We start from the raw sequence: 26,772 nt of genomic DNA, 5'->3' as shown, positions 1-26,772 counted from the left end.
GTTTGGCTCCTTACCATAAACATAACAACACCTTATCAAATGGTTATTGATTTATGGCTGGCTGACTTGAAATTGCGGCATAGAATCGGATACTCTAATGACGGGGCACTTCGCCATTTCTTTTATATTGTAGGAAAACTCTTGATTCCATCCAGGCCTCTCCAATAGCCAAATATGTAGAACAGATGGCCCTCTGTGGTCCCCGTGCTGCGGCTCTTGCTAGCGGGTCGACCATTCGCAGGCGTTGGCTGCATGCACTGTAATTGTGTGTCCCATTGTTAGTGTGACTGTCATCAGTGGGTTTTCTATTTGCGTCTCACCCTCACGGCCTCGAATAAGTTGGGTGGAGGGGACTTCTCTAGTAAGAGTGGCAGGACAGTCAAATTATGGCACAAAAACAAGCATATCTGAGATTAAGCTCATTGCATTTATCCCTAATTTTGCCAGATCTTGCTGTTTTGTTTATGAGATGGCTAAATAGAATCTTATTTTAGTATTATTTCCATATTTTTATAGTATTTATTATTATTTTAAATTAGCTTGTGTGTGTGTGTGTGTGTGTGTGTGTGTGTGTGTATGTATATATGTATATATATATATATATATATATATATATATATATATATATATATATATATATATATATATATATATATATATATATATATATATATATATATATATGTATGTGTGTGTATTATTATTTTATTATTTTTTGGGGGGGGGGCTTTTGTTTATCTATATTTTAGTTTTAGTCTCAGTCATTTTCATTAAAATTAAAAATATATTTCAGTCACATAAAAAGGCAACATTTCTATTTTATACCATTTCTACTTATTTTAAATTTAAGGCTTTCATCTAATATTTTATTTTAACATTTTCAATTAACAAAAATTATTTTAATAGTTTTTTACATTTAGATTCACAAAAAAATATGGATTAAAGAAATTTTCAAGTGATTTAGTTTTTAATTCACATGATAACCTCTTCATTCGTTGTGCCTGATTTGTCTGGTCAATATCTTGAATTGAACCTCTCTAAAAGTTGGTTTGTTTACTTCACGCATAAGTAGACGTTAGATTTGATCCAAAATGACGTCAAATCCGACAACCTCAAAATCTCGTGAAATTGACGAAGCATTGCTTTATTTAGATTTTCAGATCGTTGAGGATCAAAAATCTTGAAAGATGTTCACATAAGGATTTGTTTAAAGTTGCAGGTGGGAAATTTAATACACAATATGCTACATTCCCCAAGCTAAAGTCAGACTTTGGCAGACGTTGAACGAGTACATAACACTCCATAGTGCTCTGACTCAGAGAAGGCATCTTCAGATCCATCAGCCAAACCAATTTTGAGGTTTATTCTTTTCTTCTGTTCCCATCTTAGCATTGGAAATGCATCACATATCATGTAAATCCTCCAAACTTTTCCCAAAGGAAGTAACAGGTTTTTTTTAAGTGGTTTGCTTTGATGTTGTGATAGTTTCAGTTTTGATTGTCTCATTTTCAAAGTCAATCAAGCACTGTACTCTACAATATCTATATCGGCATTCTGTTTTTTTCATCCAAACAAAATTGCTAACAGATGCAAATTGTGGGATTCCCAGACAGTGTCTGAAAACAAAAGGAGCAAACACACCTTTGAAAGTTATCACAAACTAGTCTAGACATAACATTAGGACCAAAGGGCTTTTGGGATGTGTGAAGATATACACCATTTCTCCCACACAGTCAAAACAACATGGCCCCATCAAAGTTGTTCCCTCTGTTCAAAAAAAGAGTGTTTATCCATTCCTACAGATCATGTGTTTGCTATGCAATTCAATAAAATAAATTACTACAGACACTTTCATTAAATGTTGAAAGACCTCCAATTAAAGTCACTTTGCCCCACATTTTTGTCACGTTTTTACTACTTTTTTAAAAATAGGAAAATGGTATGTAACTTTCAAACCTCTTTTGTTTTCCCACAGCTACATGTATTTCACTACTGTCCAGGATCGTTCGGCTAAAATCGAAGGTGCGTCTTTGGATGGGACGGAGCGTGAATCCCTTTTCACCACTGGTTTGATCCGCCCTGTGGCACTGGCTTTGGACAACAAGTTGGGCAAACTGTTCTGGGTGGACGCGGACCTGAAACGAATTGAGAGCAGTGACCTGTCTGGTAAATACTACTATATTTTAGCTTGCATATCTTATGGTGTATATATGGTAGTTAAATGTGAAACTGAATTGAGAATGTATATAAAATGTAAATCAAAAGGTATGATTACTTATTTTTAAAAATACACTGGGGGATTCAAAAGTCCACAGGTCTGTTTTATATGAGTATTTATATTGGTAATTGTATTGAAAAATTACTGTAAATATCCATAACATATCCATAACTAATATGGTGCCAATCAGATTTAATGTAACTAAAACTTAAAAAATAATATTAGTTTAAATTAATTATATAATTTTATAAAAAATTAAAATTAAATAAATTTTGGAAATTTTGTTGATGTAGTTGAAGTATTATAAATAAATCTTAATAAAACTGAAATATTTTAAAATATAAAAAAAAGGCAAAAGCACATTAAAAATTAATAAAAAATAAAATAAAATTACAGTTAAAATGTTAAAATAAAAGCTTATTCAAAATATTAATGAATATTATAATGGTATATAAATAATGGCAAAATAACAATATACTGTGCATTCCTAATTTTCAGCATAACAATTTGTGAACTTTGAGTTTTAAAAATAAAATGAGTTATTTTTACACAAAAGTAATGTAAAATAGATCTGTGCAATTCTAATGAGGAACATTGTGTTGCTTTTACTATTGTACCAAAATGTTATGATTTAAGACTTGAAAAACGAAATGTTCCCACACAACTCAATGTTAGTCATTTATTTTGAAGATCAATTTTGATGTCAGAACTTTGCCAGAAATATTAGGTCTTTTCACTCATCATGTTGCCATACATGTCACTGAATCTCATGCTCAGAATGTTTTTGTTTCTTGTCTTGTATTGTATCGCCCGTGGGCAAATTGATTGCAATCAGTTCTGCAGTATTCTGGAACACCGTGTGAAACAAGGACAAGTTTCTGACCTCTCCAATGAGATTTGATCTTCTAAACATGTCAAGTGACAGAGCTATGGAAACCAAACAAATAAAGACGGAGAGTGCAGGCCAGGCACTGTCTATACTTACGCTGCATATTATCAATACCATCTAGTCTAAACTAATCAAAACAGTATAGTCTGTGTTGTCTAAACATGGTGTATACATTGACAAAGCTCTAATGAAGAATTTGATGGACTATAACCTAGTTCATTCTTCTGAGGTTATTTAAGTGCCTTGTCACTGAAAATCACTCCATCACTTTGTTATTGCCAATGAGCTGCCAGAAAGCAAAGTCTCTCCAGATGCTGAGCTCTGATGTTTGATGTTAGCATAAGACAGATGGTCACACCTTAAGCCACGTCTAATCTGCTTGCGTAACAGTACTCCCCTTTGCAGCCAAATGACCAACACAAAGGGTGAAAAGATATATGATTTATACTGTGACACAACCTGAATTATGACTCTCTGGATCTCTTTGTTTGCTTCCCAGGGGCCAATCGTATCGTTCTCCAGGACTCCAACATCCTTCAGCCTGTCGGTCTGACTGTGTTGGGCGATCACCTGTACTGGATCGATAAACAGCAGCAGATGATCGAAAGCGTGGACAAGCTGACCGGAGAGAAGAGGACCCGCATTCAGGGGCGACTCCAATACCTGACCGGCATCCACGCGGTGGAGTACATGGAACCAGAGGAGTTTGGTAAATTCACAGATGTTTTCATTATATTTTTTAAATAATAACACATAAGCTTTGTTCTGAAAACCTTGTGAGCTACCAGTCTAGTCTAATATAATCTATAATATAATATAATATAATTTATATTAGAATTTATTATATTATTTACTTTATGAATGACAGAACAGAAAGCTCTTCTGCCACTTACTATACTTCTAGAATATAATGATCTACTATAGTACAATAATATAAATATATGATTAATACATTTTATTGATTAAATTGTTTAAATTAAATTATTTTAATTTAAATAAGAATGTATTATATTATTTATCTTATGGATGGCAGAACAGAAATGTCTTGTCTTTTACTATACTGCAATAATATGATGATCTACTAGTATGAAAATATAAATAAATGATTGTATTATACTATTAATGTTTTTAAAATAAGTTGTTTATTAATTATTAGTTATAATATTAAATGTAATCCTAAATTATTTTCAGTCATGTATTTAAGATTATATTATTTAGAATTAATTTAAGTAATTTAACAGTATGTTTGATCTTGTTTGCAAAAAAAATATGCATATTTTGCTTGCTTGTCTTGAAACCTATAAAGAGAGCCCAGTTTCTTTTTTTAGCTACCTATATGAATTGTCAGACTAATCAACAACATCTAAACGAATTTCCACTGTTAGTTGAGTGTTTTAATCAGTTGAGTTGCAAAAATCGTATGTTGTCAAAATCGGTTTGCATAAAGAAGTGGCCTCAGAGTTCCTGTGATTAAAGAGTTGTATTATCCTTTAATCTTTGTAACAGCATCCCACCCTTGTTCCCGTAACAACGGAGATTGCTCCCACATCTGCATTGCTAAGGGCGATGGGACGCCTCGCTGCTCGTGTCCCATGCACCTGGTGCTGCTTCAAAATCTGCTCAGCTGTGGAGGTACGTTTTAACATAAATGCACACATGTATCTGTAGCATGTAACTGAAAATGCACCAGTCGGATTTGATGCATCCGTGCTGATCACATATTTACCCATAACCCCCCTCAGAGCCTCCCACCTGCTCTAGTGAGCAGTTCACCTGTGCTACTGGCGAGATCGACTGCATCCCCATGGCGTGGCGCTGTGATGGCATCGCAGAGTGCGCAGACCACAGTGACGAGATGAACTGCCCCATCTGCTCCGAACTCCAGTTCCAGTGCGACAAAGGCCAATGTGTGGACTCTCAGCTGCGCTGCAACGGAGAGCCCGACTGCGCGGACGGCTCTGATGAACAGGATTGCGACAGTATGTCCAACTGTTACGCACTTTGAACCTGCTGATTTACCAGAATTTCCACCTGTGACTGATTCTGTAAAAACACACAATCTTGAGGTGTACAGTTTGGCCAAAAAATTGCAATTCATATTTGAACAGGGTTTTAATAAAAATTTGATATCTTGGATTGCTTGTTCTTAGATATTATGGCTAAAAGAGCAGGAGAAACCAGACAAGCTGCTCTCTTTTTCAACAGGATGAGCAAATACTATAAACTTATAAGATTTGGCTCTAAATGAAGTCATGATTTGCCCCATGCGTTGCTGCCAAAATGTTTTTTGGAAGTACAAAAATGTGACTGGATGTCACAAAGTATTAAATAGTCAACACAACATTGTGCTCTCCTCAAAACAAACTTTGTGCAAATAGTTTATTGTATGAATCATTAAAAATAATTCTGAAACAGGACTCATCCGTCTGACTTATTTAATTAATCGATCAGACTCACTGAACTGGCTCAAATGATTCACTTGAGTCATTTAATGAACCCCAGTTTTTTATGTCTAAATTGAATTGAGCTGAAAATCAGTTGTATTGTTGTATATCTCTTGAAAAAATAAATTAGTGACTGGTGTTCATATGACAGTGTATAGTTACAGACACACTGAGTTTTAGACTTTTGTTGTACATTTTAAAACTGTCTTCTAAAAAAAAGCTATTTCTTATAGGAAACACTGAATCCAATGTTTTGCATTCATAAATGTATGCTGCTTAATTTTTCACTTCTTTGATTTTTATAAACTAGTTGTTGTGTCAGTCACTGATCTGTCCTCTCGCTTTTTTCCCACTAGCCATTTGCATGCCTAATCAGTTCCGCTGTGACAACAACCAGTGTATTCTGAAGAAACAGCAGTGTGACTCCTTCGCAGACTGTGCCGACAAATCTGACGAGCTTTTCTGCGGTAAGTTTATCATACCAAAAAAAAGCATGAGTTGTTTGACCATGCATGCCATAACTTGAATGTAGCATTACCTCCAAGACATATTTATCCCTGTTTGGCTCATTCACAGATTTCCCTTCGACCCCCAATGACATTCCGCGTCACACAAGCACCATCGGCCCCGTCATCGGCATCATCCTCTCTGTCTTTGTGATGGGAGGCATGTGTTTCGTGTGTCAGAGAGTCGTGTGTCGCCATTACAAGGGCCCTAATGGAGGCTTTCCACATGAGTACATCAGCGGGACCCCTCACGTGCCCCTCAACTTCATCGCACCCACAAATTCACAGCACGGTACTTTTACAGGTAAAGGTCTGCTGTTTGATAGCTGCTGCAGTCTGTCAAGGTTAATAATGTCTCTGCCCGTGATGAGTGTTTAGTGTGTGACGAGTCTGTCTCGCTGTGCCGCAGGTATTTCCTGTGGGAAGTCCATGATGAGCTCAGTGAGTCTCATGGGCAGCAGTAGCAGTGGGGCACCTCTCTACGACAGGAACCATGTGACGGGAGCATCATCCAGTAGCTCTTCCAGCACCAAAGGAGCCTTTTACCCTCAGGTACTCTTCTATTTATCAGTTTATTGTTAATTGTTTAATTCATTGTAGGAAAAAAGGTTTTTGTGTTTTAAGTTAAATGCTCATTCTTGTATTTTATATCGTCTGGTTTGTTGTGGTTTATGCCTTATAACTTTTTTTTTTTTTTTACATTTCTGTGTATAGATGCTCAACCCTCCTCCATCGCCAGCAACAGATCGCTCACTTTACAATGCAGAAGTCTTTTATTCATCTAACAGCCCATCGACAACCAGGTCTTACAGGTGTGTTTTAATCCAGAGATTCTGGATGATTGGATGGATAATATGCAGATGGATGGATGGCTTAAGTATCTGTAATAGTAGATATGCTGATTTATGGATGGATAGCTGAATTATTGCATAGATAGATAAAAGGATGCCTGAATAGATGACTGGATGGATAGGTCCAACATCTCAAGTTACTGATCTCTGAATGTTTGCCCTCCACAGGCCGTATTTGATGCGAGGGGTTGCGCCCCCCACCACCCCCTGCAGCACAGACGTGTGTGACAGCGACTACACCACGAGCCGCTGGAAAACCAACAAGTACTACATGGACCTCAATTCAGACTCTGACCCCTACCCTCCCCCCCCCACCCCCCGCAGCCAGTACATGTCAGCGGAGGAGAGCTGCCCCCCCTCGCCCTCCACCGAACGCAGCTACTTCCACCTGTGCCCCCCGCCCCCCTCGCCCTGCACAGACTCCTCATGACACCCAGCAAACGTCCACGCTTTGTAAATAGTTTAAAATAGTTTTAAAAGAAGAAACAAAGATTTTATTTTATTTTCCACACGCTTTGTTCAAGAAACATTTCAGCTTTTTGGGGAGGGACGGGAAACGGTTTTCTGGATATTTTCATCCCGAATAAATGAACAGCGTTCGTGCCAGGACAGTGCTTGCACAAATGAATTCTATTATGATCTTTTTTTAATAAGTGACCCAACCCCCCCCCCCTCCCCATATTGCTACAAGCTTTTCAATATGTCAGAATATAAACATATTGTTTCAGGATGGTTGTGATTTAATCATCTTTGTTTTTCATAATACCACTTAAAAAGGAGTTTAGATGCAAACCAAATCCTCGAGAAAATCACCAAAATCATCCGCTGCGGAGGAGTTGTACATATGTGTAATTAAGTAAATAATTAATTTTTTCCGTAATGGCCACGGTATGTTGTTTTAATTATGTTCTATGTGAATATTATACGATTCCAAGCGTATGTTTGGTTTGTCCTGTTTACCAAAAGTGTGTTTGCTGCTATTGTACATACATATTTTACTGTAAATAATGACAAATGAAAACAGCCAGCTAAAATGTTTTGTTTATATAATGAGAACAGACCATTGTAAAATTGTTATTAATCTCTCATAGCTGAAGAGCTTTGGTTGTTTAGTCATATCTGAATATACATGTGAAACACCATTACTTTGAAGGAGATATTGTCTTGTTTAGACTTACGTTTTAAAGGGGTAGTTCCACTAAAAATTCAAATCTTGTTGTTCCAAACCTGCATGGCTTGTTTTTTCTGTAAAACATTGAAGGAGATGTTTAGAGGAATTTCCGAGCTGCTCTTTTCCATAGCGAAAGTGGAAGAGGACAAGTCAAAAAAGCAGCATATGATACTTTTACGCTATATTCCAAGTCTTCTGAAGATGACTATTGTCACCATTCACTTTCATTGTAGAGCAGCTTGGACATTCTGCTAAATATCTCATTTTATGTCTTACAAAAGAAAGAAGGTCATAAGGGTATGAGATGACATGAGGGTGAGTAAATGAGGAAAAATGTTCATATTAGTGAACCATCTCTTTAAAAAGCAGAATGTCACCTGCTTTGTAGTGAACTACATGGATTTTATCATATCTCATGGACTGAACTCATTGTAGGTGTTTTGTAAAAAACTAAAAATAATAATTATAGTAATAATAATACAGTAAAACTAAGCTATGATTTGAACACGAGTATATGTGGTTCGTTTTACCATGATGATGTGGTAACAAACTGCTTTTTTAATGCAATTTAGAAAAGTGTGGTTTGAAATTCCCCCCTTTTTTTGGTAAAGCTAAAGAATCAAACTGTATTTCCCTCTTTAAAATGTTAATCAAAAGAGTAGATTTGTTTTGCAGGTTTAAACGCGTTTTGTAGCACACATTGAAATGCCATGTATGTCTGTTTGATCAAAACCATCATGGAATATTTTTTCTTGCCAAATTGAGCACTTATGGTAATTAGACGTACATAAAAATGTAGAATTAATGAATAGAAACAGATACAAAATGAGTTTTCCTCTTAACTCAGACTGATTACATTAGTTTTGTCTTTACAGTTAGCCATGCAAAAAGACACAGAACAATGTCTTTAAAGGCAAATATTAGATGAAATAAACCAGCCATTCTAGAAAACTCAACAAAGACCAGTTTAACAGATGATGCAGATTATGTTTCAAGTCACTGATCTCATTACATTGCCCTCAACTGTTCATTGTGAATGTGACTGAATGGAGTTTATTTGGATTTTTAGACCACTTTGGCAGGTCAGTGGTTTGACTGAATCTGTCTGGATCGTACCATCCACTCGCACCAAGAAGCTTATTGCTCTTCGGTGCACCACCAGTGTCTTTGTTTTGTGTACAAAAATGCCTCATATAATGCACACTTGTGACAATTTTTGTATCAAAAGCATTTTTATATATAATAAAGGTTCTATTTTAAGAAATGTAATATTGTTGTCTTTTAACTTTATGGTGCTTGTCATTATTTTTATATAACTTGCCATTTCAGCTACGAACGTAAAGGATTCCTCAAATGGCGTGACTTGTTAAATGCAAGTGTGTTATTTCCGACAGGCAAAACAATCCCGTATTTACAGTGAACGAGGAGCCCAAGGCTTCAATAAAGCAGTTGTTAATTGAACTGAGCAAGGTGCGTCTCAGTCCAGTGGTAACCCAACAAACATGAGCAAGAATGCAGAAACACTTTGGATCACTCTAAACAAAGCGTTATGAAATGTTATTGTTGAATGTGACATTGCTTTGGTGGAATTGCATGTCAGGGTAATAAAATAAATGTGTGTTTGATCATTGCCATGAGTCCGATTGGGATTTCAAGAGTTTTGTCTTCTGCTGCCCTCGTGTGGAAAAAATGGAACTAAAAATGATGTTAGTATGGCCCTCCTCACCACTCATATTAATATCTTATTTCAGTACCTATTTAATGTTAATGTAATGTCTCACACCAAAATAAATATCAACAACAACAATAATAATATAATAATAATTCCATATAGAGATGAATAGAAATTCAAAAAAATAGGAAAAAGTAAATTAGATTTAAATAAAACAAATAGGTTTGATTAATTTAAATATATAATATATATATACAGTTTATAAGCTTATTTTATTATATGAATGTATTACACATGTCACTTCAGAGATGTCCATGCTATTAAAATAGGGCCCAAAGTTTGTAGCTGCAGTTGGGAACTAAATGTGCATTCTCCTTTCTCTTCAGCCCTTGACAGAAGTGAACACATGTTGTGAGGCTTCTGACTGGGCTGAGGGGGGAGGGGAGATGTCGACACCCCTCCATGTACCCATCTGTCTGTCTTTGTTTATGATCCGCATAGTAGAAGAGCTAAAAACACACCTTGGAAAAAAGGCATGTGAGGACAGACTCGCATCACAAGGAAAAGCATGGCAGCATCCTGGATCTTCTGATTATATGATCAAAAAAAAAACTAAAACAAAGTGTGTGTGTACAGTACATGTGTGTGGACCATGTTTGGCCTAAACTGCAAGGACCAAATGTTCCTATAAAAACAATGAAACATGAAAATTGTGCAAGCCAACTAAATAATGTCTAATAATGTAAAAGTACATAATGTTAAATTTAAAAATGCAAAAAGCTTAGGTTAAAAGTAAATAATGTTAATTTAATTTAATTACCTATTATCTATATTTATATTGTTATTTATTATTATTTCAGTTGTTGTGCTTCAAAATGTTATATTTAATGTAATGTGTTACTTGCCATTTTTGTAAATGTAAAATTTACTAGCAATTTCTGAGTAAATCCTACACCATTTTTTTCAAAACTGAAATAAATATTTTAAATATAATAAAACTTAATTTTTAAAAAATATATTTTTTTTTTCTGTGTATATATAATCACCATGCTAATTAGACTAATTAGTGTGATTAATGACCCCAAATATGTAATTCCCTATAGCATGCAATTCTTTGTGCAAATCTTCATATTTCATTCCTTTGAGTGTTCATCTGAGAGCTGCTTGTTTCACAGTGGAGTGCCTGACAGTACATGCAGCAGATATATAAAGAGAACAAAAAGCTGGACCATAATCATGATAACTGCCTCTGTCTGATGAAAGATGACATGAGAGGCATCTTTCACACGGCCCCAGAAGCCCACAATACATCTAAACATTTAGTTTACACGATTTTCATTATCTTCAGTGCAGAGAGTTCCTCAGGGGCAAGGGCTCAAATGTAAAAAAGGGGCACATATATACATATATACATATATATATATATATATATATATATATATATATATATATATATATATATATATATATATATATATATATATATATATATATATATATACCCCTCTCTGCATGTGCATTTTGTTAGACAATCATATGCACATGTTGGAAGAGCAAAACCACTTCAGTAAAACCATGTTTTCTGTCAAAGAAACCCACATGGCAGTCAATCAGACACAGTGGAAACAGTGGAATCATAGGGTTAATTTGACGGATATGAAAAATGTAACTCTTGGTGCTTTTACTCTATACAATGAATCCATTGCAGCTTTTGTTATGCTTATGGAGCATGCAGCACAGAATCATGCATGTCTGAATTGCAGCCGTCATCAGCTGTAACAGATCAGTTCCACAGCCTGACGCTGTAGATTGATGCATCACATTTAACATAAGGGTCACACGTCAGATCTTATTTGGCATGCTACACTAAACCCATAATTGGCTGTCTGCACTACCGGCAGGCTACAGAGCACCGAGATGCACCCGGACCTCTTGACCCATATTTTATCAATGGGCTCAAGAAATTGAAACACTTAAACACATAGAAAAAAAAAGAGGAAAAAATAGTAGAAATATAGAGCAGGTTCTCCTATAAGAGATAGTTCACCCAGAAATTATTTAATGAATTATGTATTTATTTGTTTGCATTAACTATGTACTATATATATATAAGTGTACTATATATATATATAGTACACTTATATATATGTGTTTTATATATATTAGATGTGAATTATGTCATGTGAAATAATGTCTTTCTTAAGGCATATACATATATATATATATATATATACATACATATATATATATACATACATATATATATATATATATATTATATAGATACATACATATATATATTCTTATACATATATATATATATATATATATATATATATATATATATATATATATATATATATATACATATATGATATACCTTGATATTATTAAACTCCTGTTTTATGCAATCGATTTCATGTTGGTTTGCCATTTGAAATAATTGAAATAATGCCTTTCTTGAGGCAAACTAGATGCTCCATTCAGTAATATGTGGTTCATGCACTGGTAGCTGATTGGACCACCAGCATGTCAATCACCGTGACGTCTTATTGTTGCTAGGGCGTTGCTGCAAGTAACGAGCCGGTTAAGGCAATTCTGAAAGCGACACTGTGAACGGGCTGCTTTGTGCAACGTTGTGAAAAAACTAGAACCGCGTTGTCTTTATGTCTTGGATATGTTGAAATTTAAGAAATCCGTTCAAGGGACAAGCTCTCACAAAGAAGGTAAGACAAAGCATTTTATGCGTTTTTTTTATCGCTGTACTTTTAGTTTTGAATTCGGTACTTGATTGACATTTTCATGATCCAATCAGACGAGCGATTTTAAATCCAGCCAAATTCTATTGGCCTTGCTGTGGGTGTGTCTTAATGATTTAATTTCACGTCAGGATAGCCTCAAAATGTATAATTATAACATTAATATAATTCCCACAAAGCGCATGCGGTTTCAAAGATAATCTCTGGTTTCGTGGCGTTTCTAAATCGAAGATTTACCCCACACAGTCCGAGATTTACAAACACGACCAGCTTTTCTTGGCATCCGCTGTAGCCAATCAGCGTGCAGCAGTGTAGTTTGATAGACAGCTCCGCTACCTCAGGTGGGGGTTGGGGTTGTTGAAGTTGAAAACGCCGCCATCTTGAAAAGTGAACTCTGATGATCTCTCTTTCGCGCCTGTCACAATCTGTTATAAACACCTCATTCTTTCATACCTCGCCCCATTTTTTCTTTTTTTATTCCGGTGACCGTTTTGTCCAAAGGTTCGCCAGTCTTCATGCCGGGCTTTGGCCGGTTTCCGCTTTCTTAATCGGTACGTATTTGTGTTGTGTGTGTGTCTCTGTTAGCTTAGCGTTAGCCAGTTACCACTTCTCTGTTTTGCCGAATCAGAACAGGGGATATTTTCTCACATTTAACAGAATTACTAAAACATTTAGCGGGACTACTACATATTTAAACCAACACAGACGTAAGAAGGTGTCAGATATGTAATATTGGCGGAAGCTCAGTGTCGGCTAATGCCGGGGCCTGACATGCCGAAAAACTTCAGAAAGTCAGACACAAAGGCTGTTTGTCAAATCCTAGTGAGCTTCCATATAGACAACGTTTTTGGTCAATGTAAGTGCATACGAAGGTTGCATTTGGGATGTTCGAACGCGCCTGTGGTGCTCCAAAATGCTGTCTAGGTAGACAGCTCAATAGGGATTGATACACAGCCAGAACACAAACAGAAAAGCCTCCTGGAAATGTTAATTGTGTTTTTAAGATCATGTTTTGGTGCTAGCACTGCTTTTAAGTTTTCAGATAAAATACTTGTTAATGTGTTTTATAAGGATCATCGAAGGTAAGTTTAAAATTATAGAAATGGGGTATAAAATATGAAGATTTTTCTAATGTAATACCTTATTTCAGTGTAGACTTCGAACACAGTTCTCAATCTCTGTAGAGTTGTTCACTATATGTGCTGATCGTAGATCTGTGTATTTGCCTTTATTTTGGCCCATCCACATAAAGATCACTAAAATCTTCCAGCTGTTTATTCCTACACTTGGGGGATGTGATTGCATGTGAAAGCTCGTAGTAGACTGTCTCTTGTAAACAGTCTCGCTGGTTTGACAAGGCAGCACATTTTATGCTCCAGTCAGGCCGATCATCTCTGCAGGCTCGATTCTGAGTGCAGCCGGAGGATTGTGGTGGTGTTGTGGCCTCTGGGGCGCTGGAGAGGTTTGGCCACACTTTTTATAGACCCTGAGAGGGAGTCACAAGGATTCTTCTTCAGCTCAGAGCTGCTCAAGCTGAATAGTGCAGGTGATCTAGTGTAGTAGTGCGTTGTTCTTCCACCTTTTGCACTAGACAAAGTCTGCTAAAGTGAACCTGGACAGAATTGGACTGAATGTAAATGTCTGGAAATGCTACGTGAGGAAGGAAGAAACCAGTAAATCACAGCTGAGGAGTGGTATAAGGTGTTAAAAATGGTTGACATTCAAAGCATGTGTCAAGATGTAGGCATACTTGACAACCAAGTTGAATTGAGGCTTTTTGCACCATTCAGTTTTCAGTGCAGGTGAAATTTCCTTACTTTAAAGATGAAAAAGGAATGCATGCTTATAGTTGTGTTTGATTATTTAAATATTTTTGATACTCCTTATCCAGTCATGTTAATACATGATATATATGCACAGTCTTAATACAAATAAGTCAAGCGATCTCAACTACAGAATAGAACCTGTGGTGTCGGTGTTGTTTAATGCATGCATATAATTATAGATGTCCTATTTAGCTCACCACTACATGTTAATTTAAACCTCAATGCGCTATGCACGCGTCACTGATGACTAGTGAGTTCAGGATCAGAGGATGTGCGCGTTTTTTTTTTTTTGACTTTTTTTAAATTAATTTATTTTTTTTAGTTACACACTGAGAAAAATATATACATACACACAAAATAATTTTTAACATTGTCTTCACTGTCAGTTTTGATCAATTTAATGTTAAATGAATACTGGCCTTAGACCCCCATACTGACCCGAAAACATTATGCAGTAGTGTACGCTATTCCGTTTTTGTGTGAAGATTTTATTGATATACCCAGTGTCAATATTATCATGAAATAAAAATGATATCTCTTAGTACAGGTGAGCACAACCCCCCTAAACCGTTTCACTCATGGATATGTTGTATGTGCAAGAGCAATGACAATTCATGCTTGTATCATTTTAATGCATTGAATGTTAATACAGTTTTAAAGAAGTTCTGTTAAGTAATTTGGTTACAGTCTTTTAAATTGAAAGATCAAAATTGCATCAATAACAAACTTCAAGTTGATATAATTCTGCGCTTTAATGGTTTAATGCTTATTTTAAATCTGACATTGTTAGCACCAGAACTTTTATAGCACAGAGCTCTTTCAGGAAGAATTTTGGGTTGTTTGTTAATGTTTTTTAAAATGTAAATTGACGGAAAGCATGTTTGCCGGAGAATGGAAGCAGGCCAATGTTAAAGCTCTTTCGGGTGAGCCTAGCCCAACCCCCTTAGTCTATTAATAAGCTTTCCTTCCTGTTAGCCATTCAAAAAAGTCAAGGTGGCTGCTTGCCAGCATTGTGACCTTTCACCTCAGTGGTGTGTGTCCATCCACCTTGTAGACTGGAAAAATAGTCTCTTGCCTACCGTTAATAATGCATGTGATGTCTCCAATTATAATAATTTGATGCCGGAGCTGTCAAATGGAAATTGGGATTTAACCTGGCATAATTGTCTCTTATGTTAGAAATTATGTGCACTTTCCTTGTAAGGAAAACAAACAGAAATAAAATAAAACCACAGTCATGTGTGGTTGGTGTTGATAATTGTTAGAGACCGATCAGAGGAGTTAGTCTGGTGAGAGTGTGATTGTATTTGTTGTGTTGCTAGGTTGTCGACGTCACAGAAAGGAACTTGTTTGGTTTTCTTTAAACTTTCGTCTGTTTTTCCCACAAACAAAACTACCGTTTGTTTCGTCAGTGTAAACTGGTGCATTGTTTCTGTATTCGATCAGGTTCTATTCATAGAATTAGAGTAGATTGAACCTTTGGAAGTTGTTTGTTTATTTGAGTTGTTGTCTATTTGAGAACCATGTGTTTCGTAATATGTATTTGTTTTTAATGCAATGACTAATAATGACCGTTAGAGAATCAGGCCGGTCTGGTCATATTGGTTGGGTTAGAGAAGAGATGTATTTGACTGTTCTTTACCAATGACAAACACATGTTCTGTCTGTTCTGTTGCAGGTGTGTGTTGAGTGTTTTTGCTGTGGCAGAGGACATTTCTGCTGCATGTGTCCTTTATTTAAGGGTCTCTCCAGTTTCTGCCGCCTGTGGTGCCTGTAATGGGCCAGAAGTCCCAAAGAGCACAAGCATTATTTTATTTTTAATCAGAGTTTTTACCCTCTGGTCTCTGCTACACTCAGGTTAGTCACATTTTAGCTTCTTTACAGTGAAAATGATTTAAAAAAAAAACTCGTAGATGAGCAAGCCTAATTTTGTTTTCAGTTCATTCATCTGAAAACCATCCCCTCCTATTTATTCATTCCTCAGCAGCACCATGTTTTGGAAGTTTGATCTGCACACGACATCCCACATCGACACACTCCTGGAAAAGGATGACGTTACGCTGACAGAGGTGATGGATGAGGAGGATGTCTTACAGGAGTGCAAGTCTCAGAACCACAAGCTCGTGGACTTCCTGGTGAGGCCACAGTGCATGGAGGATCTCGTGGGCTACATCACTCAGGAGCCCAATGATGATGTGGAGGAGAAGATCAAATATAAGTGAGAATAACATTTGATGCTTGTTTGATGCTTGCTTTGATGCTTTTGTTGTCTTATGTTGGATGTCTTGTTTGAGGTCCGTTTAATGGAGGTGTTGCTTGTCTTTTTATTTAAAGGTATCCCAACATATCCTGTGAACTCCTGACCTCAGATGTTAGCCAGATCAATGACATGCTGGGTGAAGATGAAAATTTACTGATGAAACTCTACAGCTTCCTACAGAATGAGCCTCCCCTCAATCCGCTTCTGGCCAGTTTCTTCAGCAAGGTCCTGAGCATCCTCATTGGGAGGAAACCAGAGCAGGTATGTGATCAGATCAGACATACTGGTTCGTATTCATATGGATGCATAAAGGTGAACTCAATCTCCTTCCTGCATCTAGATCGTGGAGTTCCTCAGGAAGAGGGAAGACTTTGTGGATCTGATGATCAAGCACATAGGGACCTCGGCCATTATGGACCTCCTGCTCAGGATGCTCACCTGCATCGAGCCACAGCAGCTTAGACAAGATGTATTAAATGTGAGTTTTCATGATGTTTCATCTCTGTTTTTTTGGGGTAAAAAGCAGTTTGGTTTTGTGCATGCATAATTTTTCGTTTTGTAGATACGGATGTTTTTCATGTGAATACAGCGGGAAATTCATCACGGATTAGTCATTTAATCCACTCACTGTCATCGTAATACCACCTCACAGTTTCCTCTTCATCTGTTCTCCTGCAGTGGCTAAATGAAGAGAAAGTTATACAGCGGCTGGTTGACATGGTGCAACCATCACAAGATGAGGATGTAAGTGAAGTCCAATAAAGAAATGTCATGCATTTCAAATAATTTATTTTTAATTTAATTAATTAATTTATTTTCAAAGTTGGAGGGTAAAAACATGCAATTGCAATGTTTATTTTTTTCCTTAAGTTTTTTCATTGTAAAATGAAATAATGTGAAAAAAAATGAATTTGATTTAAAAAAAAAAAAAAAAAAAAATATATATATATATATATATATATATATATATATATATATATATATATATATATATATATATATAATATATATATATATATATATATATATATATATTATATATATATAAAATAATAAATAATTATTTAAAACAAATTAAAATAATTATTTAATTTATTTTATATATATATATATATATATATATATATATATATATATATATATATATATATATATATATATATAAAATAAATATTTTAATTTGTTTTATTGTCTTTTGTTTAAATAGAATATATTTATAAAAGTAAAATTTTTGGCCCTTCATATTAAAATATTTGGGCATCTCTTATCTAAATTATAATAGTAATTTCTGTTTTAATTTTAATTTATTTTTGTGGTAAAATGTTGGGTTTGAAAATAATAATAATAAAAAAAACTGCATGCCTGACCAGCCCTTGTTGTTGAGTCCTGATGACCCATCCCTAGTTGCTAGCTGCGCAACAATAAATGCTTGTTCCCTCCACACAGAGACACTCAAACGCGTCCCAGTCACTCTGTGAGATCATTCGGCTGAGCAGAGATCAAATGTTCCAGGTGCAGGGCTGCTCAGATCCCGACCCTCTGCTGGCCACACTGGAGAAGTGAGTTTGTCCATGTCATTAAAATTCTTTCGAGTGACTTTAGAAAGTGGCATTTTTGAAGGGATTAAGGTTGAGCTCTAGTTTCAGCCACACTAATGCTGTAGTACTGAATGGACTGTTTGTCTGCCTATTCAGACAAGAGACAGTAGAGCAGTTGCTGTCAAACATCTTTGACAAAGAGAAGAATGAGTCTGCCATAGTCAGTGTGATCCAGATTCTTCTAACCCTATTTGAGACACGGAGACCAGCGTAAGTACATTTTATTATTTTTTCGGTCTTCTTGGGTCCTTGTTCATATCTGAATATCATCCTTGGTTTTTCCTTTCAGGTTTGAAGGCCACCTTGATATTTGTCCCCCTGGAATGAACCATCCTTCATTCTCTGTCAATCAGAGTATTCTAGATGCTGTCAGACCCAGGCTGAAAGATTTTCACCAGCTTTTGATCGAGCCCCCAAAGGTGAAAACATTGAGAATGTCTGTTGGCTAAACTTTGGCACTTTATATCAGCTGACCGCACTTAGACCATAATCTCCAAATTCCTAATTACATTTACCTTTGGACAACAACAGCACTTTGTGCCTGTAAAATTATAACCTGGCAAAATCTTGCCCTTTTAAAGAAAAGCTTGGCTAGCACACACAGCCATATATGTCGGATTAATATTGTTTTTATAGTTGTTATATGCTATTTTGTCATGTAGTTTGTAATAGTGTTTTAGTATTTCTTGTAAGTGAAATCAGCATCCAGACTCTTTGCTTTCATTTATCTAAAAATTTTTTTTTTGTTTTTTTTTTTAGAAAACTGTCTTGAATACCACATGGGGAGTGTTGGATCCACCAGTGGGAAATACCCGTCTAAATGTGGTGCGACTAGTGACCAGCCTTCTTCAGACCAACACGCATATCATTAACCAGGAGCTCATTGCCCTCAACACATTGGGAGTCATACTAGTGAGTGATTGAGATGCGATTAATTAATTAAAAAAATTGGAATATTCTTACAATTTAAAATATATTAAAATAGACAAGTTATTTTAAAGTGTTATTTATTCTTTTGATGCAAAGCTGAAATTTCAACAGCCAGTACTCCAGTCTTCAGTGGCTGTGTTTACATGCAACCAAATAATCCATTTGTAATCAGATTGACGCCTTAATGTAAACACCTTAATTGATCTGACTGAGCTCGATCGGAATGTAGGAGGTGGTTTATTCCTTTTCTAATACGATTTAGAGTGCATGTAAACACTCGGATCGGATTGAGCCCCGAAATTGAAAGTACTGCGCATGTGTAGTGATGCAGAAATAGTGTGATAAATATTAATTCTGCTGTTAAAAACAAATAAAGAAACCGTGCAGGAGAGTGGTTATTATGTGCAAACAGTGAGAAACGCTGTATTTGTGCAGTGTGCGCATGTAAAAAAAAAAAAATTAGAATTCCGATTGGAAGCTTGTGACATATAACGCACATCATCCAGATCACTTTATTTAGCGTTCATGTAAACACTACATTCAGATTCATTAATCAGAATTTATTCAGTCTCAATTGAACCAAAAATTGTGCGTGTAAACAGCCAGTGTCACATGATCCTTCAGAATCCTTCAGAAAAGTTGTAGTACTTAATATTTTGGTGAAACTTTTTATTTTTTTTTAATCAGGGTTCTGATATTCTCTATTCTATTAGGTATCAAAAGCGCATTAATTTGAAATCAAATTTTTTGTTACATTATAATTTCCTATAAATGTAATGCATCTTTGCTGAATAAAACTGTAAATTTTCCAAAAACACCTCAATGACACAAATTTTGAATGGTAATGTAGTCAGCTGCCATGTGTAATACTAACTATATAGAAGTTTTTGTAATTAGTCACACTGAAACTTCAGAAGTTCATCACATTTTGGAACAAACCTATTGTCAAAAGATTCTGTTAAAGGATGTTTGTATAATACAATCTGTGCTTGAATGCCATAAATGCTCTAAAATAAATAATTTGTTTCTTTTGTCTAAAGGACATGTACTTCAAATACTTATGGAATAATTTCCTACACACACAAGTAGAAATCTGTACAGCGATGATCTTAGCGATGCCTTCAACCCAAAGTGAATCTCCTGAAATCAACAGAGAAAACGACCAAGAGCCCATAAGAGAAAACATCCTTATTAAACATGTGAGTTCATCATCCCTTCCACTCACTCGCTCTTTGAAACACAAGTTGTTTGCTTCACCAAGTTTAATGTGTTCTTCTCTATTCTGACCCGCAGCTCTTTCAGAAGTGCCAGTTAATACAAAGAATTCTTGATGCCTGGGGATCGAATGAGAAGGAGCAGTGAGTAACTCATAAATCTGATCGCTTGCGTGTGAAGGAGAGGAACCATCCTGTTTACACATCTGTGACACTGTGGTTGTGTCTGAAGAGGTCTTTGCTAAATCCTTCATCTCTGTTTCCTCAGGACTGAGGGTGGGCGGCGGAGAGGTTACATGGGTCACCTGACAAGAATAGCAAACTCTATAGTCCACAACAGCGACAAAGGCCCCAATGGGACTCAAATTCAGCAGCTCATCTCAGGTTCGTTTAAATGCATATACTTTTTTATTGTTATTATTATTATTATTATTATTTCAGACTATTTACAAAGCCATTTCCACTTACATTTGCTCACTTGCAGAGCTTCCAGAGGAGGATAGGGAACGATGGGAGGCGTTTACTTCAGGACAGCTAGCAGATACAAACAAGAAAAACACTGTTGACTTAGTAAGTGGGCTCTGTTTTATTTTCTCCCTTCCAAAACTTTTGCTTTTGTTTTAAAATGCTTATAAAAATATATTTGACATAAAACTGTTTTCCCCCTTAATTCTCAGGTTAACACACACCACATACACTCATCCAGCGATGATGAGGTAGATTTTAAAGACAGCGGGTTTCATCAGGACTCCTCCATACAGCAAGTAAGTCTGTGCCTGGATGAGCTCACAAAAGCTGCTGTTAATTGTAATATCTTAATGCTTGTGTTAATGGTACTGCTAAAAATACTTATTTAATAAATCTATTTCTGTTTAAACTGTTAATGCATTTATTATTTTTTTAGTCCTTTAAGTGCTTTTTGATGCAAGACGCTTAACTGCTATCAGCTGTTTTGAAATGAAGCTTCTTTGTAGTGTATATGTATCATTATCATTGGTCCTGGGTTTGCCAGGCCTTTTCTGATTATCAGATGCAACAAATGACGTCCAATTTTATTGAGCAGTTTGGCTTCAATGACGAAGAGTTTGCCGATCAGGATGATGTCGGGGAGTAAGTACCTTTCGTGCATGATGCTTTTTTTTAGATTTGCCGACATTTTTGCTGCTAACAAATCAATTGGGAGGGTTTAGCGTTATATGTGGGGGCCTGAGGTAAAAAAAAAATTTTTAGGGTTATGTTGCTTTTCAATGAACTCACAAAGCCTGTTTCGGGGGGTTGTGTGTGTTAGATCATGGATCATTCTGTGTCGATTACATCTGTTCTGGTTGTCCATGTGTCCTGAATAGATTGGTGTGGTGTGCATGGTGACCGTCAGTAATGCTGTAGGTAATGGGGGCTGCTCATTGTCTTAAGGGCTTAACTAAACTAAAATCCGTTCTTTTTTTAACCTTGCAGTATTCCCTTTGATAGAATATCAGACATCAATTTTTCCTTGAATACAAATGAAAGTGTAAGTATATGAGATATTGAATCAGATTAATGTGGATTATTAGCTGAATGTCTTTAAAAGCTCATGATGTGTTTTCATAGTTTGTTCGTACTGTGCTTATAGGCGAACATGGCACTCTTTGAGGCCTGCTGTAAGGAAAAGATCCAGCAGTTCGAGGACGCCGGATCGGATGAGGAAGATATCTGGGATGAGAAGGACGTCACATTCGCACCGGAAGCTCAGAGACGTCCCAGGTATTGTAATCCTTGGAACTCATCAAAAAGTGTTTTTCATCGTGCCAGCATTTTGATTCTCCATGGCTTTCTTCCTACGCAGGAGCTCAGGAAGTACAGATAGCGAGGAGAGTACGGACTCTGAGGAGGAGGATGGGAAGCGAGACCCATTCGAATCCACCAACGCCACCGCTGACGACAGAATGGAAGTGGACTCTGGGGATGGTGAGAATAGAAATGATCAGCTGCCGTGTCTATCGTCATTTAGTATTCAACTGAAGGTCAAGGATCATACATGCTTGTTCTGTGTCTTGCTTTGTTTCAGGACCGGTATGGATGGCAAATTTTGATGACATACCTATGGACACGGGCAGCTCCACGGCTCCCAGCGCACCTGTCTCAACCTCACCGACTGCAGTGCCCGAACCTTCAGGCTGGAACTCCCCGAACACCGCTGCAGATGCAGAGAGGAGTTGGGCTGACTTCTCCAGCTTCACACCCGTCAGGTGCATTCACATGATGCGGGAATGCATGTTTAAAATGCACTGATTGTGCTTAAGCACAAAACTTGTACGGTCGATGTTCATTTTTCTCCTTTATTTAGCCCCAAGGATCCTTTGAGGAGCAATTCCCCTGTAGCCATGGAGACCAGCATAGAAACAGTGGATCCTCTGGGAGTCAACGCGCCCATGCAGCAAGAAAGTAAGAATAGACCCTCTCACTATTCCTTCTGTCCATTGGTCAACACGCAGTGCTTAGAATAAACCAATCGTGTTGTTTAGACACAGAGGAGTGGCTTCCCCATGAGACCACCCCGACTTCCCCTAGAGGGAAGGTAGAGGATGGCTTGGACCCCGAGGAAGAGCCTGTCAGTGACCGCATCACAGAAACGGTCACCAACGGCTCTATGAAGGAGACGGTCAGCCTTACTGTAGACGCCAAAACCGAAACCGCTATTTTCAAGAGGTGAGTCGTGTGCAGGTTTCTCACACAGTGCCTCATATCACTTCCTCTTCTCCCCTTTTGAGACACAAGCTTCACTTCACTCTGCATGTAGACCTGATCTTTCCTTGTCACGTATCCTCCTCCTCCTCCTCCTGCACCTAGAGCCAGCGAGGCCCTGACCGCCCACCGTGTCCCTTTTTAACGGGGGTGTTAAGATGCAGAGCTTTGTAACATCTTGTTTTGTCTGTTTGAGAACACAAAAACGAACAATCTGTCCTTCTTGAACTGCAACTCTTACAACATGAGCTTCCTCTCTCTCTTTGGCGTACTTGTGGCTTCAGAGTGTTGAAATCGTATCGGTATGTACAGCCAATCAGGGGGCATGTCTTGTTTTGTTTGGTTTTTCCCATGTCAGCCACTGCTTACACTGATTTGTAACCATGTTTTGTTTGTTCGTATGTTTGTTTTCTTTTAAACAGTAATGTATCCATCACCATTTGCATGTTAATATCAGATGTATTGGATGTTAACGGCATGAAATGCCCCATGGATCCTTAAATATAGCTCATTCTGTTCCCAGAAGTTTTAAGCCCGTATGTTTCCCAGTCTTTCTAACACCGCAGGTGAAGATTTATGGATTCTTTCTCATCCTCTGCTGCGGTTTGCTCCCATGGCTCTTTCACAGGGCTAAATGACTTTAGTGCGAGCCGGCCCTTTTAAACCAGAGCTGTGTGAGAACTCTAATTTGTGTAAATCAGTCTGATGAAGGAGGATGCATAGTCAGAAAATCTGCATTGTTCTTCCTGGCATGAGACTTAAGAGGAGGTTATAATTAATTAAATGACTGTTTGTGGCCTGATGCTACCCTAAAGGTAAAGATTGCTGGCATGCCATCACTTCGTAAAATTTAAATTACAGCATCATTTCACACTCACATACTAAAGCTCATCGTCTAAACCAGTTGTTGTGTGGTTCATAGTCACTTCCCGTCTCTGTACGTCATGCTCGCATCTTACTTGTCCGCCAATCCCCATTTCAGAACATTTTCCGTTTTGCCCCATTGCTTTAAATGTGGTCCGTTCCATTCTGCATGTTTGTCCAGGGATTTAAAATGGGGGTTTGATTCTTTAAAGGAGTGCCAGTGAACACTCTTTAAAACGTTGTCCTCTCTGATCGTCCTGTAGCGAAGAAGAGAAACGATCTACCTCTGATGACGCATCTGCAAAGTTGTTTGTTGCAGAGAGTGGGGAAGTGGAGAAAAGCATGTGTCCTCCTAGCAACTGTCAGAAACCAGGGTAAGAGTCTTTTATTTATTAAGTCAAAGTATTAATAAAATAAATCACTTTCTGTTTAGGAAACAGAGTTGTTTTTGTTAACAGAAACTGGAGATATTTTTTTTTGTTTTTTTTGTTTATTGAAATAAGAAATATTAATTTGATTATTTTAACAATCAAAAGTGTGCTGTTCTTTCTCATCTCAGCAGATGTTTGGGATTTTGAGGTTATTGCCAAAAGTACTAGCTCCCCCTTGTGTTATTTCCTGAATCTTCTGGCAGTCTTGTTGATGGATGAATATATTTATTGTTTAAATATTTAAATTATATGCTACATATTTTATATGTATAATACTTTACTTAATTTCAGATATCATGCAGATATAATCTAAATACTGAAAATTCATCACTGCTGTAATTTTAAAAATGTTTCTTTTTTTGTGTGTGTGTATAAGGAAATTATAATTTTTTTTGTTTAACCAACATTTTCGTCTTTTTTTTTTTCTTCAGTCTAAAGCACTTAGAAGAGAAAGCAAAAGCCACTTGCAAAGCTCTAAATGGTCCTCTTGAGGATGCGGCTGCTATGGAGGAAGCCAAGTGAGTTCTGTGCCCTCCACCTTTTCCCATTTGCTCTAGTTTTGTGTTGACATCAAGCCCCTCTCTTTTTCTCAACTAGATCAGAGCAGTGCACGGCCAACCCTGAGGCAGCAGTGAACGGTCCGGCATGATGAGGGTAGCGCTGTCAGTCAGCTCCTGCCACACGCACACCCCTCCTCCAGGACCACCCGGAGAGGCCAGTGCCAGACTGGAGCCAGAAACCACCACCACCACCACCGCTGCTGCTGATGTCTCTTACTCCAGCACTGCACTGATGCCACCAGATCAGGACCAGCAATATTCATATTAGACAGTTGTACAGAAGATTTGAACTGTTATGAAGAGAAACATACTCTAATGATTTTTTTTTTTTTTGCATTCGTTTCTATACTATTGTTCTTATGAGGTGATTGTCTGACATCTTGCCACTTAAAAGTGAATAGTAATGTTGCTATAGTTAAATGATTGTATGAATAAAAAAATATTTTATAAAAGACAAATGTATACAGAAAGAGAGGATTGATAAAACCGAAATATACCGATTGGAACATTAATGTGTGACCAAAACATAAGCTGTCTTTTTGATAGGATTTTCCTCTTGCACACAAATCTGCTATTTAATTTCCAAGTAAAAGCAGCAGCTACCACAGAAATCTTAAATTGGCAACTTATGTCGGTCTGTTTTATTTTTACGTTTGTTATTAGGGGACACTGATTTGAGATGTTCAGAAATGATGATTTATTTTGCCACCGGTGTTATTTGTAAATGTTTCTTGTATCCTTTCAACATGAGCAAGATTTGGACAAAAACACTTTTTTTTTTTGGTATAGTTTTTAACTTAATTTATTCTCAAAGAGATGGTTTGTTAGAGACTCGCCCCCTTGATGAAATTCAAATCTGGAGTGAATGCACAGATGCATGTAGCTAGTAAGACTGATTCTTACCTTCGGGCCTGCATTCAGTACAGCCCAACTTTTATAACTGTTATCCTCTCCAAACAAGTCCACCTTTCTACCTGAAGAGTGATGGGAATGCAGCATATTCCTGGTAATGCTACAATGATCATGCATCGACTTTTTTCTTTTTGTAATAAAATGCTATCTGTGCCAGCAAGAAGGAAAAGGTTCTGTCTGTGAATCCAACATATATTTCTGAATGAGAATCAATCATGCTGGTGATCTGGCCGAGTCAGTTTCTATTTAGGCCTGGGTTATCAGGGAGTCTTCAAAACGGTTAATTACAGAAGTCCTTTGCATTGTTTGCTGGAAGAAGAGACTAGACAGCATGACCATTTATAAACGGAGTATTTGCAGGTCAGTACACAGTGCATTTTTGCTTTGAAGCCAACAGGTGGCAGTAAAGTCATGGAAAAATAGTGCAAGTACTTGAAATGGGCTTTTTATTCTCCAATTTCTGGGTTAGAAGAAAACGGAGCGGTGACAGATGGACTTGCAGTCTTATACTGACATGCACAGTGTAGAAGTCTTTTGTAGTTTACCATTTAAAACGGTTTCGACAGCTAAACAAGTATGGTGTGAGACAACATTGCAATCCATGAATGCACTGTCGCCGAATCCCGCTATGCTATTTGTTATTTTCAGTGGTAGTAACAAACTGTCAGTAGCTGCTACTACTGACTAAAGGTTTTAGGTCGTGAATGACAAGTCAGCACACGAAATCACCTCCCATTACAATCCGTCGCTTGCAGTGCTGTTTATAATGGGATCGATTTAGTTCCGATAATGCATCTTAAATCAGTCAAATCAGGATTGTTGGTCTCATCTGGTCTCCCAGACTAATTATGCTGTGAATTTGTCATATATAATTTTTTTTTTTCTTTCAGTTTTGCTCTCGGTCTCATCAGCTCACCATTACTTGAGGCACCATGAGCAAATG

General features: G+C 37.0%; 2 protein-coding genes across 9 annotated transcripts in view; both read left to right on the top strand.

The window, feature by feature from the left end:
• LOC109050602 (low-density lipoprotein receptor-related protein 5-like) overlaps nucleotides 1-9,348 on the top strand; it is a 59,825-nt gene extending 50,477 nt beyond the window's left edge. The window contains exons 16-24 of the mRNA XM_042715154.1: nucleotides 1,976-2,166; nucleotides 3,607-3,816; nucleotides 4,614-4,739; nucleotides 4,850-5,086; nucleotides 5,908-6,018; nucleotides 6,128-6,361; nucleotides 6,467-6,609; nucleotides 6,772-6,869; nucleotides 7,077-9,348. Coding sequence (XP_042571088.1) covers nucleotides 1,976-2,166; nucleotides 3,607-3,816; nucleotides 4,614-4,739; nucleotides 4,850-5,086; nucleotides 5,908-6,018; nucleotides 6,128-6,361; nucleotides 6,467-6,609; nucleotides 6,772-6,869; nucleotides 7,077-7,338 — 1,612 coding nt within the window. The 3' untranslated portion in view covers nucleotides 7,339-9,348. The remainder of the gene's footprint in view (nucleotides 1-1,975; nucleotides 2,167-3,606; nucleotides 3,817-4,613; nucleotides 4,740-4,849; nucleotides 5,087-5,907; nucleotides 6,019-6,127; nucleotides 6,362-6,466; nucleotides 6,610-6,771; nucleotides 6,870-7,076) is intronic.
• A 2,972-nt stretch (nucleotides 9,349-12,320) lies between these two features.
• LOC109050603 (protein phosphatase 6, regulatory subunit 3) lies at nucleotides 12,321-25,998 on the top strand. 8 transcript variants are annotated; one of them, XM_042715146.1, is made up of 26 exons: nucleotides 12,321-12,477; nucleotides 16,015-16,193; nucleotides 16,321-16,554; nucleotides 16,671-16,857; nucleotides 16,937-17,074; nucleotides 17,275-17,340; nucleotides 18,043-18,155; nucleotides 18,291-18,404; nucleotides 18,484-18,613; nucleotides 18,954-19,106; nucleotides 20,165-20,323; nucleotides 20,418-20,482; nucleotides 20,607-20,722; nucleotides 20,823-20,908; nucleotides 21,016-21,102; nucleotides 21,351-21,448; nucleotides 21,794-21,848; nucleotides 21,951-22,081; nucleotides 22,164-22,285; nucleotides 22,386-22,566; nucleotides 22,665-22,762; nucleotides 22,843-23,026; nucleotides 23,347-23,364; nucleotides 24,190-24,300; nucleotides 24,789-24,875; nucleotides 24,955-25,998. In XM_042715146.1, the coding sequence occupies exons 3-26, from the start codon at nucleotides 16,328-16,330 to the stop codon at nucleotides 25,004-25,006; spliced, it is 2,778 nt and encodes a 925-aa protein (XP_042571080.1). In that variant the 5' UTR covers nucleotides 12,321-12,477; nucleotides 16,015-16,193; nucleotides 16,321-16,327; the 3' UTR covers nucleotides 25,007-25,998. The 8 variants fall into 8 exon arrangements, with proteins under 8 accessions (XP_042571080.1, XP_042571083.1, XP_042571081.1 ...); XM_042715149.1 differs by lacking the exon at nucleotides 12,321-12,477 and adding an exon at nucleotides 12,797-13,061 and having other exon boundaries at nucleotides 21,369-21,448; XM_042715147.1 differs by lacking the exon at nucleotides 12,321-12,477 and adding an exon at nucleotides 12,798-13,061 and having other exon boundaries at nucleotides 16,324-16,554.
• Nucleotides 25,999-26,772: the final 774 nt, after the last annotated feature.

The sequence above is a fragment of the Cyprinus carpio genome, chromosome A25, assembly GCF_018340385.1.
Source record: "Cyprinus carpio isolate SPL01 chromosome A25, ASM1834038v1, whole genome shotgun sequence".
Classification (NCBI taxonomy): Eukaryota; Metazoa; Chordata; class Actinopteri; order Cypriniformes; family Cyprinidae; genus Cyprinus; species Cyprinus carpio.
Note: the sequence above shows the minus strand (reverse complement) of the source record. Positions and strands in the feature narration are given on the sequence as shown.